We start from the raw sequence: 19,196 nt of genomic DNA on the forward strand, positions 1-19,196 counted from the left end.
CTGTTCCAGCCACCTATGGTAGATCGACCCCAGGAGTACAGCTGTGGGGATTTCCCAGTTTAAGGAAACTTCCCTGCAACCCCACTCAAAGTGCCAATTGCTGAGAATGCCAGGATAATGGAAAAAAATAGTTTGGGGGAAGAAAGGGACCCCAATACCGGGTGAGCTGTACTGACATGCACACAGGAGGTTGGGCACAGTGCCGTATGCATCCAGTTAGAGCTATGTGGGGTTACCACTTGGCAGGCCACCTCTGCCATGCAGGCTGCAGGTCACATGGGGGTTGTGCCAGTTGGGCTGTCATGTAGGTGTGCCGCCATACAGGGTGTGCCACCTAGGTTTCACTTCCATTTTGGCTCCACGAAACCTGGTGGACCACACCTACCGTTCAGGCTACTTGTCAGTTTACTAGAATTTGATGGAAACACCTCCGGTTCCGGGACCATGAACTGGGGTCTGTGAGAGACCATCTAAGCTCACAGCTGGCATCATTTGAGCTCCGAAAGCCATGTACCAGTGTCCAATGGGGGCCGCTCTGGGAGCCATAACCTGGGCTCTGGTCAAGGACTATCCACACATTGGGGAAACTACTGAGGAAATGGGCCTTCTAGAAAAGAGACTCCAGGAAGGGATGAAGATCACTCAAGCATTTGTGGGGGTCACCATTCAAAGGCCACTATTTGTTCCAGCCCCACATACAGGTCCTCAGGAAAGCCAGGTGGGTAGAATTGGATGAGGATTACCAGAGTTTTAAGGGGCTACAATTTGCAGTCCTGGTTGGCAGAAGATGAGACCCCAAATCCTGCTTGTGAAATGAAGTTGTGGGTTCAAGTTCTGCTTCTATGTTCCCAGTCTGCCTGGTGTATCAGTGGCCTCATAATTATAGGTCTGTACACCTGGGTCAATAAAGGCTATTCTATTTTGGCTACTGGAGTGAGCACACTGGGAGGATTTTTAGTAGACTGGACTATGTACAGTTAACATCTAATGCATAAGGAGGAGCTCGATTTCTATTGCAATGCTGTTAGGCCTAGGTACATTTTGGACTATGGGGAGAAATGGCACATAAATGGTTCCCTATATTGTTATACTGTCTTGGAGTTGGAGTGCTATTGGCAATGGTTAGGAAAGTGGGACGAGATCCAGTATGTCCAGGCATTTAGGTCATGCACAATAGGATTCCTATAGAGTCTGTTTTGCAAGAAATTATAAGATCTGCTTGCAAACCTAAGGACTTGTAGCTACCTAATATAGAGTTAAAGCATGGTCCTTCCCATTGTTAAAAAGGACAAAGGCTGAAAGTGAGTTATGGTTATTTTTGACTGAATATAAGGTATATAAAAAGTTGAAGAAGGTTTGTAAAGTTGATCAAAGTTTCGTAGAGAAGTTGTGAAGACTACAGAAGGTTTATGAAAGTTGCAGAAGGGCTGCAGAAAGTTAGCAAAGGCCTGTGAAATTTGTAGAAAAGTTGTAAAAGAATACAGAAGGTCCGTGAAAGTTGCAGAAGGTGTGTAGAAAGTTGTAAAGGTACGTAGGAGGTTTTAAAAGTTTTAAACTTGAAAGAAAAGAACTTCAGCCCTTGGTAACAGCTATTGTTTGCTTGCTTTCTAAATTTATGGGGATGTGATTTGAACTTTGCTGTTCTGTGCACAATGGGAATTCTCTGTCTCTACCATGAGACCAGTGATCAATAGAATGTCACTGCCACTGGATCTAGGAAAGGTCGCTGGGTGTTGGTGGCAGGACAGCTAGGGTGAAAGATCATGTCTCAGCCATGAGACCAGCTAGAAAGAACACGTATCTGCTGTGAGATGAGTTGGTACACTAATAGGCAAGACAGTGTCTCTACCACTGGGGATTCAGGACCTTTGGACCTTTGGAAAGGTCATCTTGTGTTACTGGTTGGCATGAACAGTTGGTGTGAGTCAAGATTCTAAAGCTAGTCTTAGTCCCCCACTTTTTTTGGAACTCTATCTTTGCTTTAGATTTTGCTTTGTTTCTGTCTTGAAAGAAAACTGAGGTTTCTGAAAGTTAAAACTTTAGATTAAGTTGGAAGGTGAGTAATGAAAGGTATAACACATAGAGATGCAATTTGGTGGATATTGGAAGAACAAGAATATACCTTTTGGCTTTGTATTTTTCTTCCTTACTGATCCCTCCAGAATTTGTCATTCTTAATGAGTGAGTGATGGCATAGTTTCTTTGCATAAAACCAGCAACATCAGCTGACAATGGTAGTTTTCTTAACCAAGACTTCGACTGGAAAGGCATCCCTGAAGGAGGCATGCCTGAACTCTGGCTCTTACCAGAAAGCCTTGAGGAACTGAGAAGAACTTTCAAAGCAACAAAAGCCCACTGGAGAAATGGCTGGTACCTTGTCTGGTCATGTGGTTCACAACAGTCTTTCTAGCAAGGAGGAACCTTAAGACATATTGGAAACCTCAAGACATACTAGGAACCTCAAGGACTTGAGGTATATAGGTACTATAGGCAAAGCCTTACGACAGGTGTGTAGACTGGCTTCTGTGCCCTGAAGGGCTGACTAAAGCTCAATCTAAAAGTCCCTTGTAGAAGTTACAGCAAAGCAGATTTAAAAACCCTATGTGAGCAAGTGCTGTTCTTGTTGTGTTTATGCAAATAAGCAGGCAAAAATTAAAACTGGCAGTCTTTGATGACAATGAGGGTGATCTCAAGGAGAAAAATTGTGTTTCAAGACTTGCATGTTCTGAAGCAGGTCTGCATGCAGGAAGCGAACCTTACCAGCAATGGGCCAGCAGCACGCTGCAACCTTATGCTACACAGTTCATGGGACCTGGATTGCTTCTACTCTCTCGTTCTGAGAGCAGTACATTGATGAGTAAATCAGGAAAGTTCCTCGGTCCCAGGGGCACAAGCAGCCGTGAATGCTGGGGCCCAGAGGACTAAGGCTCTAGAATGACCAGCTGCAGTGAACTGGCAGTGCAACCTGGCTCGGTGAGAGAGAGAAGTTGCACAAGGTGATAGTGACAATGAAACCCACAAGTACATGCACTGAAGAGAGAGCCTGAGGATGGAGACCTGTTCATGTCACCACCTCAAGCTCCAAAAAGGATAGAAGCATGTGGGGGACCTCTGGAAATGGACTTTAGTCTTTTGGGGTACAAGGGTATTTCTGTGTTTTGCAGAAGACAGTGGGTTTGAGCAGGGGAGACCTCAGCTCTCCCAAGCCTTAAATCCTATTAATAAAACCCTTTTTCTCTCCCCACCAATCTCTGTTTTATGGTTGTATATGGCAGCAGGTGGCCAAATCCCAAATTAATCTGTTACATGCATAGATAATAAGTAAGTATGACTTAAAAGGGTGGCAGTACAATGGGACAGATAAAAAATAGTAAATTATAATTAAATTTAAAGAGTCTGCTTAACATGGAATACCTTTAAGACTTTATGGAACATCAGAGATGACAGCTGTGCTGACCTTTGAATTTTTCAAGGAGTTGAACAATAGACACTAGGTAAATGTGGCTGGCTGTGAAAAAGACCATTTTAGGTAGAGTGAATACAACTTCATCAAAGGCATGGAGTGAAAACAGCAGAAAAAAGTCAAGAAATTACAAACAGTTTTATATGACAAGCAACCAGTTCGTGATCATGGGAGGAGACAGGCAATGGAGCAGAAACAATTGGTTAATAGAAGGTATTAATATTTATGGAGATAAAGAGTAGGAAAGTTAAGGGAAGGAGTGTATGTATCCAAATCATGAAGACATCAGGGAGCCAATGAAGAATTCTAGGAAGGAGGATTAGAAGATCAGCTTTGAGTTTCTGGAAGATTATTTTAGTATAAAGAACTGTGAGGCACGGACTAGAATAAAAGCAAATCTGAAGGAAAATAGATTGGTTCACCATGCATGCATTAGTTCCAGGAAGAAACAAAGAATTTCTGAACTATACCAGAAGGGTCAGGATGGGAATGAATTCAAGCAGCTGAGATGGGTTGGAAGAGCTATCCCCTGTTCTCAAGTTGCCAAGAGATGTTATGAGTAAAAATAGCCAACCACTACAGTCAAAGTACCACCTTTATGGTCAATTACATAGGAGGCAAGATCATACAGTTTTACATACCACATTAAGGAGCCCTGACTTTATTTAATAGATTATGAAAATCATACAAGGGTTTTAAAATCTGTGTTTTCAATAGATCATTCTGGCAACCAGGGCACAAACTGGTTTAAATTAGAAAAAACTGAGTGCTGACAGAAGATGAGGGACTCAGCTAGGGCTCAGGTGATAAGAAAATCACCATGACTTAGGGACTGATAGGGTAGAGAGCGAGAAGTCAGCTTCGGACTACATGACAAAGGAGATGGTGATGCCACCAAATAAGAATGAGAATAAAAAATAAATGCAAGGTTAGATGGAAAAGAAAATGAGTTTGTTATGAACATACTAAGTTTCAGGTCAAAACAGAAACACAGAAATCATGAAATTTAAAATTAAGAAAAGTACAAATTTAGAGTAAATCTGGACAATGGGCCAAATACTGGGATAACCAACACATATAGGAAAGGTAGAGGGGAAAGTAAGCAAAAGAACCAGAGGGTGTAACAGAAAGATCAAAAAAATAGTAACAGAATGGTATCATGATAAATGGGGAGCAGATGGTGGTGCAGCTAAAAGACGGGCATCTCAAGGTGTTGTTTCTGGTGAAAGGAGAGACAAATGTTCTAGAGATATGCTGAATACAGGAAACCTATTTACAATGGAACATAATTTGAAGTATAAAGGAAATGGGTGGGGTCAAGGAAAAGGATGAGCAACACTAACAGTAACACAGGATATGGATCAGGATATGGTCAGGAGATGGATCAGAGCTGGGGAGTCTGCCTTTTGTGAAAGATAAAGGGTCCTCACAGGGCTCATTGGGCAATGACTGAAACTGCCTGTTTCCAATACTCCAATCACGACACATTTTGTTCTAGCCCAAGAACAGGCAAACAGTACAGTAGTACTTAGCCTGGACTCAGAGAGTTGGTGGGAGCTTTGTAACAAAGCTCAGCTCCAGCAAAGACGCGGTGGAATAAATTAATTCATTCATATAATATATAAGTAATAATTTGTGGTCTTTTTGCTGATTACTGCCAACATAATACCTTCTACTCTTGTGAAAACACTGAGATCCACAGAGTTTCTAATCTTAATACTTCTCTACTATATTACTTATGATTTGAGGAATTATGTGATAGTGTTTCCAAGAACCACTTACTATAAATCTTGCACATCCATCATCGTCTAAATTCTATCATTCACTCTTACAGTGTGCTCTCTGTGAGTGCACAAATACACACATAATATTTTTGGTTGTTGTTTTGATTTTTTTATGGTGAGGAAGGAGGAGGAAGAATGGCAGGAAGACACAATTACTATAAAAAATCACCATTAAAAGCATGAGGACTGCAAAGTATAAACAAACTTACAAAAGAAATGACGAACAAAAGAATCCTCTACAAGAGCTATCTTACCTTGTCATGGACTGTCATGCAGCTAGCAGCATCCTTCTGAAGGATTTCAGTTACCCCATTAGAAAGCCTTTCATACTTAAGTTTGGGTTCCTCTTCACTCTCTTCTTCCTGCACAAAAAGCAGAGAAAATAACAGCTGCCATGGATTTATCTGATATTGTCAAAAATTCAAAACATATTTCTTAAGGGAAACCCAGAAATGGTTCCCTCAATGATTATAAATAACTACAACTATAGCAAAAGGTTAAGATCTTCATGTTTCACTTTTCCAACTGGATGTATCAGCCTCTACGACTGCATGGGTAGAATAAACTCAAAGATTGAAAACAAGATTATATATACTTACTGTTAACATTAATCAACTTTGGCATATTAAATGTAAAACTGACCCACTATGTAGAAAATATGCCAAATTTTCATTTTAATTAGAAAATATAATTACAAAAAATTAAGTCAAAGTGAACAGGAAATTTTATATAAAGCAAAATATATGCTTCCCCTCTATTTTAATATTAAAATATTAAAAAATATTTTAATATTTCTTTTAAATAACTGATAATCCATGAACAATCACTGCTTATTTATGTCAAAAAATATTTGTTTACTCATATAAATAAACCTACTTACGCATTAAAAATTTGTTAATCATTTTATAGGTATTATTACTAACTTTATATATTTAACCTCACTGTGATACAGCATTATAAGATATCCTTAATCCCCACAGTTATGAAATAAAGTTAGGAATCTCTATTGTCTATAAGGGCTATTAATTAATAAATCCAGGATACTTATAAAAATTAATACAGTGGCAGGCCTGTGAACCAAACAACCGTGGTTTGATTCCCAGTCAGGGCACGTGCCTAGGTTGCAGGTCAGTTCCCAGCAGAGGATGCACGAGAGGCAACTATACATTAATATTTCTCTCCCTCTCTCCTTCTCTTCCCCTCTAAAGATAAATAAAATCTTTAAAAAATAAAAAAATTAATACAGTGATTCAGAATAAGACTTTATTTTAATAATGAAAAATGAAAAAGAATGTGCACATATCAATACTTGTGACAGCATAAAGCTGGCCAAAACAGAAGTTCACGAAAATAATCTACTCATGGACTTTTCCTTTAAAAATAATTGTACGGTCTTTACCTTTCAGCTAGTATTTAAGTAGCCTGAGTCATACCAACACTTCAGTCCCAAATAACTAGAAAGGCTTAATGAAATAAGTCAAAGACATCAATTAAAAGGCTGCTGGGGCAACCTGAACTAGAAGAACCAACATTCCAAGGTAGTAGGGAAAGGATGGAGAGGTAAGCTTGCGTTCTTCAGCCATTCTTCCTAGAGATTTCCCAATTGGTACATACTGTACCAATTCTGGGTACAGTAGAAAGAAGTGAACACTCAAGATCTGCTTGGGAAGATGGCTACTGCTGGAGATATGGAAAGCAGCAAACCTTCTGGTACTTGTGGGGACAGGATGACAACCGGGAAACCTGAGGGGCTAAGATCCTAGTGGAAGAGTGAGGCAGCCACTTTTCCCCCACAAAAAAACTGCCAATTTTCAAAGCTACATGAGGTATGAGACTAAAAAGTTAAACAGAAAGCCTCAAAAATGCAAACAAACCAGCTGCCTCAATATGCTGAGAAAATAAGAATTAACGTTGAGGAGCCATCAGCAAATAAGGTTCTAGTGAATACCACAGACTTTCAAGTGGAACTCTGGGCCCCAGGGTACATAAAAAGTTACTTACCAAACTGTCAATCTAGTTTTGACTCAGTTCAACCCTGGACTGGAATAAGGTATGTAACTCCAACCTATCTGTCCAGTAAAGTAATGGGTGACTCCTGGAGAAAAAAAACTTCCCCTGGTAATTTTCACTTACAATACTGAGAATTCAATAAAAAATGATTAGGTATGCTACAAGACAGGACCAATGACTAGAAATCAAAGAGAAAAAAAAAAGACCATAAAAGTAGGCCCATGGGTGACCTAGTATATGGCAGTTACCAGAAAAGAATTTTAATGTAACTATGACTAATACACATATGTTTAAAAAAATGGAGAAAATACATGAAAAGATAGAATCTTTCAACAATAATTTATAATCTATAACAGAGAATCAAAAATTTTAGAACTGAAATTAAGAACTCAATAAATGGTTTAAAAGAAGATGAACTAACTAGAAGACAGGATTGGTGAAATGGAGACCATGTCAAAATATATACAAAGGGAATCCTAGAGGAAAAAATGGATAAAAAATAAATAAAAGAATGTATGAGATATGTGGAATACAGAACAAAGGCCTGACATACTTTTATAGTCTCAGAAAGATAAGGAGAATAGGAGGCAGAAACATTTAAGAAGTAACAACTCAGAATTTATTAAAACAAAAGGCATCAATCCACAAATTCAAGAAGCTCTATAACCCAAAAGATGAAAAATATTAGGAAAAATCACATGGTACATCATATTATAAAGAAAAAATAACTCACACAGTAAGAAGTGCTGAGCCTAGCAAAGATTGTTAAGACTTGATAGAACACACTAGGAAAAGACTGCAAACTCAAGTGTTTATAAAGTCTCCACCTCCATGGCTAAGAACTGTATCTTCACAAGGAGAGAGGCTAATTTGGGCATAAGAAGACAGGATGACACATATCAAACATTATGCTATAGGCTTAATGTCGGATACCTTATTTCATACTGACTCTAGAAAAACACTATTTATTTCATTTTAAACATTTTCAGTAAACACTAATGATCAGAAATTTTAAGTAATTTCACCAAGACACACACAATGACAAAATTCAAATTCAGTTATAAATGCTCTAAAGTCAATGCTCTGAATAACACACTATCCATTCTCCTATGAAAGTAATGCTACAAATCATAGCAGAAGCCTCCTGCCACAATCTTTATGACTACAAATAATATGAACTATGGGATAAACAGCAAATGTTTTAAAATGTGTTTATTTAGCAGGTGCATTAGTTTTCTATTGCTATTACTATTACACTAATATTTAATGACTTAAAACAACAAATGTATATTATTTCATACAGTTTCTGTGGGTAAGCATCACCGAAGTGGCTTAGCTGGGTGATTCAGACTCCAGGTCTCTCATGGGACTGTGGGCGAGATGCCAGCTGAGGTATGAACCACCTGAAGGCCTGACTGGGGGTAGAGTATCTATCCACTCCCATGATGGCTCACTCAAATGGTCAGCAAGCTGGTACTGGCTGTTAGCAGGAGGGTTTATATTTATGGTTCCTTGCCTCATGGACCTCTCCCTAGAGCCCTACGAGTGTCCTCAGTTCATAGAAGTGACTTCTCCCAGAGTAAGTGATCCAAGAAAGAGCAAATTGGAAGCCTCAATGTTATATATGACCTGGCTTCAGAGGTTGTACTTTCGCAGGTCAGCCAAGATTCAGAGTGAAAAGGGAGGATACAGGACAGGAATAATAGGAAGCAAGGGTCACTGAAGGCCATTGCGTAGTCTAGCTACAAGAGTAGTACTTACATTTTAAGAGCAATAAACCTGGTTAAAAATAAATCAGTATGCCATGCATATGATGAGCTCTCAATTTTTCTTCTCCAAGCATATATAAGCTATTAGATGTTTATTTAGAAACAAGTGTTAAAAACAAAGAAAATGTTAACTACTGTTAACTTTCCAAGAATATCTTTAAGAACTACTAGCAACAAATGTGCATGTAATAAGCACCTATATAAAAGACCTATAGTATTTTTTGAAATTATATTGTACTATGCTGTTATAGTTGTCCCAATTATTCTCCCTTTTCTGCCTCCACCCAGCATCCCTGACTCCATCAGGCAATCCCCACACCATTGTTCATATCCATGAGCCATGTGAAGGCTCTTTGGCTACTTCATTTCCTACACTGTACTTTACCTCTCCATGGCTATTCAGTAACTACCTATCTGTACTTCTTAATCCCCTTCTCTCCACCAATTCCCCCACCTCTCCTCCATCTGGCAACCATCAAAATGCTTTCCAAATCCATGACTGTCTTTGTTCTTCTGGTTTACTTATTTTGCTTTTTAGATTCAATTGTTGATAGATACATATTTATTGCCATTTTACTCTTCACACTTTTAATCTTTTTCTTAAATATGTCCCTTTAACATTTCATATAATAATCATCTGGTGATGATGAACTCCTTTAGTTTTCTCTTTTCTGGGAAGCTCTTTACCTGCCCTTTGATTCTATATGATATCTTCGCTGGGTAGAGGAATTTTGGCTATAGTTCTCAATTTTTCATGACTTTGAATAGTTCTTGCCGATCCCTTCTAGCCTGCAAAGTTTCTTTTGAGAAATCAGCTCACAGTCTTATGGGAATTTTGCCGTAAGTAACTAATTGCTTTTCTCTTGCTGCTTTTAAGCTTCTCTCATTTTTAACCTTTAGTATCTTAATTATGATGTGTCTTGGAGTAGGCTTCTTTGCCTCCATCTTGTTTGGGATTCTCTGTGCTTCCTGGACTTGCATGTCTATATCCTTCACCAAATTAGGGAAGTTTCTTTGATTATATTTTTCAAATACATTTCCAATTTCTTGTTCTTCCCCTTCTCCTTCTGGCACCCCTATAAATGTTGGAACACTTAAAGTTGTCCCAGAAGCTGCTTATACCATCCTCACTTCCTTGGATTCTTCTTTCTTCTTCTTGTTCTGATTGGTTGTTTCTTGCTTCCACATATTCCAAACCATTGATCTGATCTTGGCTTCATGCACTCTACTGTTGTTTCTCTGTAAATAGTTCTCTATTTCAATTAGTGTACCCTTTGTATCTGAATGGGCCGTTTTTATGCTGTTTGAGGTGTTCAATGAGTTCCTTGATCATCCTTATAACCTGTGTTTTGAACTTTGCATCTGATAGATTGCTTATCTCCATTTTTAGGTTGTTTCTTTTTTTTTTTCTGAAGTTTTAATCTGCTCTTTCAACTGGGCCATGTTTCTTTTTCTCCTTGTTTTGGCAGCTTCCCTGTTTGTTTCTATGTATTAGGTGGACCTACTATGACTTCGTCTTGGTGGCATGAGCTAATGTAGTAGATGTTCTGTATGATCCAGTGACACAGCCTCCCCTATCACCCAATCTGGGTATTGAGTTGTGCCCTCCATGTTGGCTGAGTGCACCCTGCTCTTGTAAGCTGAGACTTGACTGCTGTTGGCAGTTCAATGCAAGGGATCTACTCAGGCCAGTAAGCTGCAAAGACTGGCTATGACCACTGACCACCAACCTTGGCTCTCCATGGAGGATAAGCTGTGTGGGGGCAGGGTGGTGGTGCTTCAGCGTGATCGTTAGCTGTCCACTGGGTGTGCAGGTTCTGGAGTTTCACAGGTGGTGCAGGCCAACGTCAGCCCCCTCCTGTGTTTTGCCTAGGCCACCTTGCATGAGTCACAAAACAATCATGGCTGCTACTTGTGCTTGTCTTGGAGGTTCCCAGGCAAAGCCAAGCTGTGAACCTAGGCTGGCTGCTACTAGTGCTGGGCCTAGGGCCACTTAGCAAGATGTATGGGGCCTTGAGGCTCTCTCAGGCTGGCTGTTGCTTGAGAGGGTTTAGGAAATTACAAAGCATGAGCCAAGGCCAGCCATTCATATGGAAAGGCCACAGTCAACAGCTTGGGTGGGCCTGTAAGTTGGGAGGGACAGAGCCTCAGAGGATCTCAGAGGAGCGAATACTTTTAGCCAGGTAGATGGAGTCACAGATATGGTACCTTCGGCTGGCTCTGTGGTTCTTCGAAGGGAGGCTTCAGAAAAGGAAAAATAACCTCTGCCCACCTTTCTGTCTTAAAGAAAGCTATCCCCTTGCTCTCGTCTTTATGCCAGACACTTCAGTTCCCCATGCTTTTTAAGCAGCTATTCCAGTGCTGAAGCTCAGAGGGAGTGAGTCTGAGTAAGTCCTTGTTTAGGCCCTTTAAGAGGTATTTCTTGGGGATCCAGTAGTTCCTTTTACTGACTCAAACCCCATTGGTTTTTATAGCCATAAGTTATGGGAGCTTAATTTCCTAGCACTGGGGGACCTAGTGTGGGGTTGGGGCTCCTCACTCCCAATATACCCCACCCACAAATGTATCCACTATACGTGAATATAAGACCAACCCACTCCACATGTCTGCCATGCCTACCACTCAGGATGGATGTGGTTTCTTTTATTCTGTAGTTGTTGGACTTCTATTTTACTGGATTACTGACAGTTCTATATGATGGTTTTTTTCTATAGTTTGGTTGTAATTTTGATGTGCTTGTGAGAGTAGGCAAGCCATGTTTACCTATACCTCCATCTTGAGCAGGAGTCAAGACTAGTATTTCTTTTAAAAACTAATGTCCCAGACAGTTGGCTCAGTTGGTTGGAGTTCATGCCATATGGCAGAAGGTTGAGGGTTCAATCCTGGATGGTGCATGTGTGGGAAGCAACTGATTGATGTTCCTCACAAAATACTGTTTCTTTTTTCCTCTCTGTCTCTCACCCCCTTCTCCTTACTTTCCCTCTCCCTCCCTCTTTTCTCTCTTGCTCTCCCCCCTCCCTGCTTTTACTCTCTTCCTTCTTCTCTAAAATCAACAAACATAACCTTGGTGAGGGTTAAAAAATAAAAATAAAATAAATTGAAAAATAACTAATGATAATTAACCCAACCCAGGACCTGCTGCCTGTCAAAAAGTGACATGTTGTTAAAACATGAAATAGCTAATTAACCAAGTCTAAAGAACCTAGAAAAAAGAAAAGTAACAAAAAGTGACAAATAGACACTTTTGTTTATGTACCTATAGGCGAAAAATAGAAATCATTACAAAGTTAACATGAAATGTGGCAAAAACACTGTGTGCATTCTGAAGTAAATGTGGTAAATACAAATTGAATCTTGAATGGTAGTCTTTATAATAAGATGTCACATGTTGCTCCAGTCTGGACATCAAATGTGCATCCAATGTGAAAAGTTAATTCTAGCCTCTTGACTATTTTGCATAAAAGCACTCATCCACGGACCATTAGATAAACTTACTGTAAATAACATTTGCCTGTCTTATTTACAATTGAAAACTAAATAATTCCTCTCAATAAATATACAAAAATACTTTCACAACACAGTTCACTGATGTATTTGTGCCAGGCTTCAAAAACCATAAATAAAATGAAAACTTCAATATTAGGCATTTGATATAGCATTTCCCACTTTTCTGACAGGTCTCTTTTATGTTAAGTTAAAAGCAGGCTAAAGGTGAATTTTTAAGGTTTTTTCTGCTAGCTGTAAACAAAGAAAATGGAAAGTGATCCAAAAATACAATTCACAGAGGTTATTCTACTACTTCAGACTATATATTACATTTTAAATAAAAAAAATTTTTTAATCAAGCAGATTATATAGTTTCTTTATAAAAAACTTAAATACAAAAGAGGCTTCCATACAATTTGAACTTCCATGGAAAACCACCAGTGTTAATAAAAAGCAAATCATAATTTTTGTTAAATGTTAATTGTGCAAACTTACACATAAATCCATCAACGGTCTGAGTTGAAATGACAGTTAACAGTTTTTATAAGACAACCTAGTGGAAAAGTACAAGTCCTAACTTGCAGCTAAGCAAAGATAAGAAGAGAGTGACATTTTTACCCATACTAGAAAAATTTGTAGCTTTCCTTTCAAAACAATCAACTAACATAGATTTTCACTAAGTGTACAGCACTTTGAATTCAAGACAAGTCCTTCAAACCATTGTATAGAAATCTAAAACGCTCTGAAAATAAATTCCATATCATACTCATTCTTACTAAATTTTGAACTTAAAAACAAAAAAAAATTACTTTTGGGATAACAGATTAAGGCAATTAAAGACAATAATTTTGTTCCTAACTATAGGAGACTGTTCTGCGTGGCGTGGGCCCAGCTCCCACTAGGAGATGCACAGGACCCCTGCCCATGGATAGGTTCTCCCGTGTGGAATCAATCAGGCTTGCATTGTACCTAGACTGCTATGAGACTTGCTTTTGCTAAAACTCATGCACCCTGAATTGAGGAAGCAAATGTTTACTGCATATCTTTGAAGTAACTTGCTAAAATATATGCTAAACCTTCCAAGGATGAGTGTAACCAGTTCAACCAAGTTTGCCTATGCATTTGCAAATATCCTTCTGCTGTGATGTGCTGATTAGCAGCATCTTCTCCTTTGTTTTCTGTAAAAGGTAACCAACTAAAGAAAACCTGTGCATAGTAAATGAGGACCATCATGTAATGTGCCCAGAAAAGCAATAAAAGCCTTTCAAGGCAAGGGTCTGGGCTCTTACCTCCTGAGAGAGTGGCCAAGGTTCTCCAAGGCTTTTCTCTTCTTGAGAGAGAAGCTATGCCATCCTTTTTCCTCCACAGGACTCAGTAGTCCATGTGAATTTGTCCTGTCTCATCCATAACACTGCGGACCCCAGGAGCTATGCTTCATGTCAACTAACACCAAAGGATAAATTTGCATGGACAGAGTCCTCAAGAATATTACATTTTTCATCTGATAATTTCAAATTTACAAGATGTACAATTTGTACAATTTCAAACCGTACAAATGTACAAGAACATTTTTTTGTGTCTATGACCAATTTTTCATGCTGTCTTAACTTTATCCATAACTTCTGCACATCAGTAAATTTTAAAAATCATTATTACTGTCCAAATACACACTGGCTTTTACTTTTTAAAAATGTGCATTATATGAATTCTGGAGGTTAACCAGATCACTAAATTTTCTATTGTTACTATTAATACATAGAACTTAAATTTTTATTTCTGGATATCATTTATTAAAATCCAGTTTTCTCTTGTGTTTTTTTTTCCTACAAAATAAAATGATACTAAAAAGACTGAAGGGGAAAAGTAAGATATAAAGTCCAATTAAATTAGTGAAAAATAGCACCAGTTGAGCACTCCTAGGCAATTCACAAACTCACTCTACGGAGATGGCCTTTATCCCATCCAGTTTCACCTATGAGAAAGACCTCAGCTGAACTTGTAGGAATTTCAATAAGGTGAATGGTTTAGTTCTTCTCTTACCATCAACTGCATCTGACTAAGACAAATCCTTTTAAATGAATATCCAATGTTTTAAAGCTAGATATAATAAGGAACACTAACATATTTAAAAAATTCTTATTGTTAAGAAGATGCAATTTAAACTTCCACAGTGAAAAACCAAGTATTAATAAAAAGCAAATTAATAATCAAATGTGGATAAGAAGGTACAAAATAAAGTTTTTCCTCCTCTAGAACATTCTCCCTAGAATTCTAATTACCTTAAGGAAAATTTAAGTTTTCAAAATTAGTAGTCAACCTTTTAAGTTTAAGATATAAATAAAAAATCCATTAAAGTCTATTATCAGAACATTTGAATTTTAGAAAATTTGAATTAAAAAAATTTTCTTTTTACAAATCATACTCCATGACATACTAAAATATTTATTTTTGATCACTATTAGAAAAAATAGAGAAAACAATAACCGAAAAAAAGTTGGTATCAAATACAAATAAGATTTTTTTAAATCATAATTGAAATTATACTGTAAGTCAATCACATTCAAATTGAGTATCAAAAACATAACAAACTTTTAATAACAGATCTCTATAACATGGTTTTATCAACAAAGTCAGCATAATCAAAAACAACTACCTATCATTGTATAAATCATATATAAAAATTTCTTTGAAACTATAATGGTATCAATAAATATACATGAACAACATAGGACATCTCCAAATATATCAATCTTGAACTTTTCCAGAAAAAGTAGAAGAGATCTACGATGAAAAAATCTGTATAAAAAAGACTCTACATGTTAATATTCAAAATTAATTAAGGACAAATGAAGACTTTAATTAGCTTTATATTATCATCACCCCTCCCTACCCCCACAAATGAACAGCACTTCCTAAAAAGGGCAAGTTCAATTATTAATTACTGTAGGCAACAGTACTATTACAGAAAGATGATTTTACTTATACAAAACAATGACTGTGTGGTAAGAAAGATGGCTTTATGTATCCTTCTAAGATGTCAAAAGATATCAATAAAATTACATAAACATGCTGAGAGAGTAATTTCTGCTGTCCATTAATAACACAAGGTATTTAGCTGCCTCAATGTCCAAACTTTTTAAGAAAGTGACATAGAAGTAAAGGACAGAATTCATCTACAATAAAACAATTGTGGTGAAAACTCCCAGGATGCCTTTCATTCAGACTGGTGACAGGTAAGCAATTACATTCATATATGAATGCAAATAATGTTATTAAATTCTTGGTTTTCAAGCAATATTACTATTACCAAAAACATATTAACCCCCCCAAATTAGATAAAATTAGGAGCTAGAAAACGTAACCTAGATGATATGGGTCTACCTTATCATATACAGAGAAAATTCATAATGAGTCTATTCATATCCACATACAATTTTAAAAAGCATAAAATACATATGGTTAAATAAGTGGTCTTTAACTGGAGATTATTTTGTGCTCCTGGGACATATATTTGGCAATGTCTGGAGACGTATCTGTTGTCATACCTGAGTGGGAGGAGATGGTGTTATTGGCATCTTGTGGGTAGAAGCCAGGGATGATGCTAAACAGCCTACAATGTACAGGACAATCTCCCAGAACAAAAAAAATTATGTGGCCATAATGAGAAGGCTGAGAAACCGTGGGTTAAATAAATTTCAAAAGATTAAATATTGCACAGACATTAAAATATATTTTCAAAGGCTAATAACAAAGAGAAATGTTCTCAAAACATTTTATTAGATGAAAAACACAGGTCATAAAACCTGTGTTGCATGATTCACTGAAGAAATTTATATACATATGTGGTGGAGAATCAGAATAACCACCACAACCACAGTAACTGTTCCATGCTTCAGTTTCTCCATCTACAGATAGAAATGATAATAGGACTCATATCATGCGGTTGCTGTGATCATTCTAGAAGACAGCAAATAAAATCACTATTGTGAGCTACTGTCAATATTTTCTAAAATAAACATGTATTATATTTATTACAGAAATAAGTATATGACAAAAATAAATATTATTTGTAAAGCCATTCTTCAGCAGCATCCTCTTCAAAACCCTGTATTGACTGAACTAAGATACTAATCTCTCAAAGCTGCTTTCCTTACCATAGTACTGCAACTGGACAAGTGAAAAAGTTGAGCCTGTAGTAACTGAAGAGCCCTACTTGTGATTCACAAGATATGCAGTCTTCATAAACCCTGGTCTCTCCTTTGCCCTACAGTATCAGAATTTCACGTTCAATTGAAGGAGGAAAAATAAGGTGAAGGTTCCTATACCCTAAACCAAATACCATAAGCAGGATCTACTCCCATCATTTATTTTATATTGGGAAAGCAGTAAGAATATATAGAAGATAAAAAAGAGAGAGAGGAAAGCAAATAAGCTTTTCATTCTCTTCAGCCATTGGGAAAAACCTTACTAATCTTCCAGATATGCCAGTCAGGTGGACAACTTCTGCCACTAAAGCCAACATAACACTCTTTTCCTTTCTTCTCAGTATGCCTTGGTGATTGATCGCAACATGCTTAGACGCAGGGTTTATGCCTTTTCATTGTTCTGAACTTCACCTAACAAAACTATGGGTACCTGATAAAGACCAGTGAAAACACAAGTATCATATTTTGCTGTACATAATGTGCTCCTGTGTATAATGCACACCCAGGTTTTTTGTGCAAATTACACACATGATTATTATGCCCATTACTGTACCCATGGTATGTAATCATTATACTCATGTATAATGCACATCCTTATTTTTCCCTCAAAAACTTGAGCAAAAAAGTACACATTCCACACAGCAAAATATGGTGCCTAGTAACAACAAACCAAATTACTAGTAAGAAGTTTTCCTAAGATACTCTCATTAAGATTTACATGCAAGAAAATTCAAATCATACAACATCAGCCAAAAGGAACCTCAAAGATCATCTGAACCATGAAGTATTCTACAGACAGGGCCGTGGAGGTATCAAAGAAAGGGAAGGGGGTGGCTATTTTGCAACAGTATAAATTAGAATTATAGATAAATGTACAGAAATGAAGCTCTATCATCATCTTCTAACATCAGTAGCAAAGAGGTCCTACAAACTAAAGTTTCATGAAAATTTACATTGACGTATAATGTATATGTTTATTCTTATATAAAAAGAAAATGCTACAATTTTCAGGATTATTTTATGTTTTAGAGGAGATTAAATACCTCTGAAGCATTTTGAATTGCACATTCATAATCCAGGTGCAAAGAAGCACCTTGCTGGCTACTCCTAACAAAGCCTCTGTCAGCTTCTCAAAAGTTTCTACGAAGAAACAAATAAAGATAAAAACCTATAATAGCAATAAAAATTAAGATAAATGGTTATCAAAATCAAGGAGAATCTAATACTTACGTTTAATATGAATTAGAATTCATGACACACCTTGATTTGTTTGACAAAAACATAAACCACCTGAACAAAAGGTAGAAAAATGCTTTCTATCGACCCTCCACACTCAAAACTTGGAGCCTGCCTCTTTCAACTGAGCAGATACCCACCTCACCCCTTAGGCCCTGTCCTTCAAAAGGAGGTGACTATCCGCAACCTCACCCACTGTTTCTTCACGCCCACAGTTTCAGCCAGGGCTATCAATTGTCTATAACTTTCTTCTACTAGCATAGGTACCAGTCCCTAATAGCTGGGCAGTACATTATCAATGGTCTAGGAGTCCCTGCCATAACCACTGCAGGAGCAAAAGAACACTGAGAGCAGGAAGATGGGCACTGCAGGGAACAAAGAACACTAACAAAGTTAAAGCAAAAATGCATTAATAAACTAGAAAACTGAATAATTAATAAGTCTCAGGATAAGTACTTTTTAAAGACAAATGGCCTGGCTGGTGTAGCTCAGTGGATTGAGCGTGGGCCTGCAAACCAGACAATCGCGGTTCGATTCCCAGTCAGGGCACATTCCTGGGTTGCAGGCCAGTTCCCTGAAGGCCAATTCCCAGCAGGGGACGCATGAAAGCAACCATACACTGATGTTTCTCTCGCTCTCTCCTTCCCTTCCCCTCTAAAGATAAATAAATAAAATTTAAAAAAAAAGAAAAAAAAATAAAGACAAATGGAATAAAATAACAACAGAATAAACTAAGAGAAGTCAAAATACTATAGCTTATCTCCTGCAGAAAGGCCTGGACAATTTTAACAGCAAATTCTATTAACAACTCTCAAAGAGTGGAAAATTTGTAAGCTATTTAACCTATCACATAATAAGGAGATATTAAAAACTTCTCAATCGTTTTTAAACCCTGATATCAAAACTCCCAAAGTATATCAAAGGAAAAAAACATACAATTTAAGACAGAGATGTAAATTCTTACATCTCATGTAAGAATTTAAATGTGGGAAGTCTAAAGAGAACTTCATAAATTAAATCCAGGCTGCAGAGAAAGAATCCCTTAAAGTCTCAACACCAAACAATCAAGCCCTAATTGTTAAGTGTGATTATCATTTAAACAACATTCTTGAACAATTATTGAAAAAGAGACACATGTTTTTCTAAAATATAGCCCCTGACAGTATCAACAGTTTTAGTACAACTATTTTCGGTATGTTTTCCATTGCTGGATGTACTTTATTCCCAAACCCTGAGAAATAAA

The 19,196-nt window shown here is 37.5% G+C and overlaps 1 protein-coding gene across 2 annotated transcripts in view; it reads right to left on the bottom strand.

Moving 5' to 3' along the window:
* VPS41 (VPS41 subunit of HOPS complex) overlaps positions 1 to 19,196 on the bottom strand; it is a 221,199-nt gene that overhangs the window by 184,107 nt on the left and 17,896 nt on the right. For both annotated transcript variants that reach the window (XM_053655114.1, XM_053655113.1), the window contains exon 3: positions 5,502 to 5,609. In XM_053655114.1, coding sequence (XP_053511089.1) covers positions 5,502 to 5,609 — 108 coding nt within the window. The remainder of the gene's footprint in view (positions 1 to 5,501; positions 5,610 to 19,196) is intronic.

Source organism: Artibeus jamaicensis, unplaced genomic scaffold (assembly GCF_021234435.1).
Source record: "Artibeus jamaicensis isolate MK-2021 breed Jamaican fruit bat unplaced genomic scaffold, CSHL_Jam_final contig_924, whole genome shotgun sequence".
NCBI classification, from domain to species: Eukaryota; Metazoa; Chordata; class Mammalia; order Chiroptera; family Phyllostomidae; genus Artibeus; species Artibeus jamaicensis.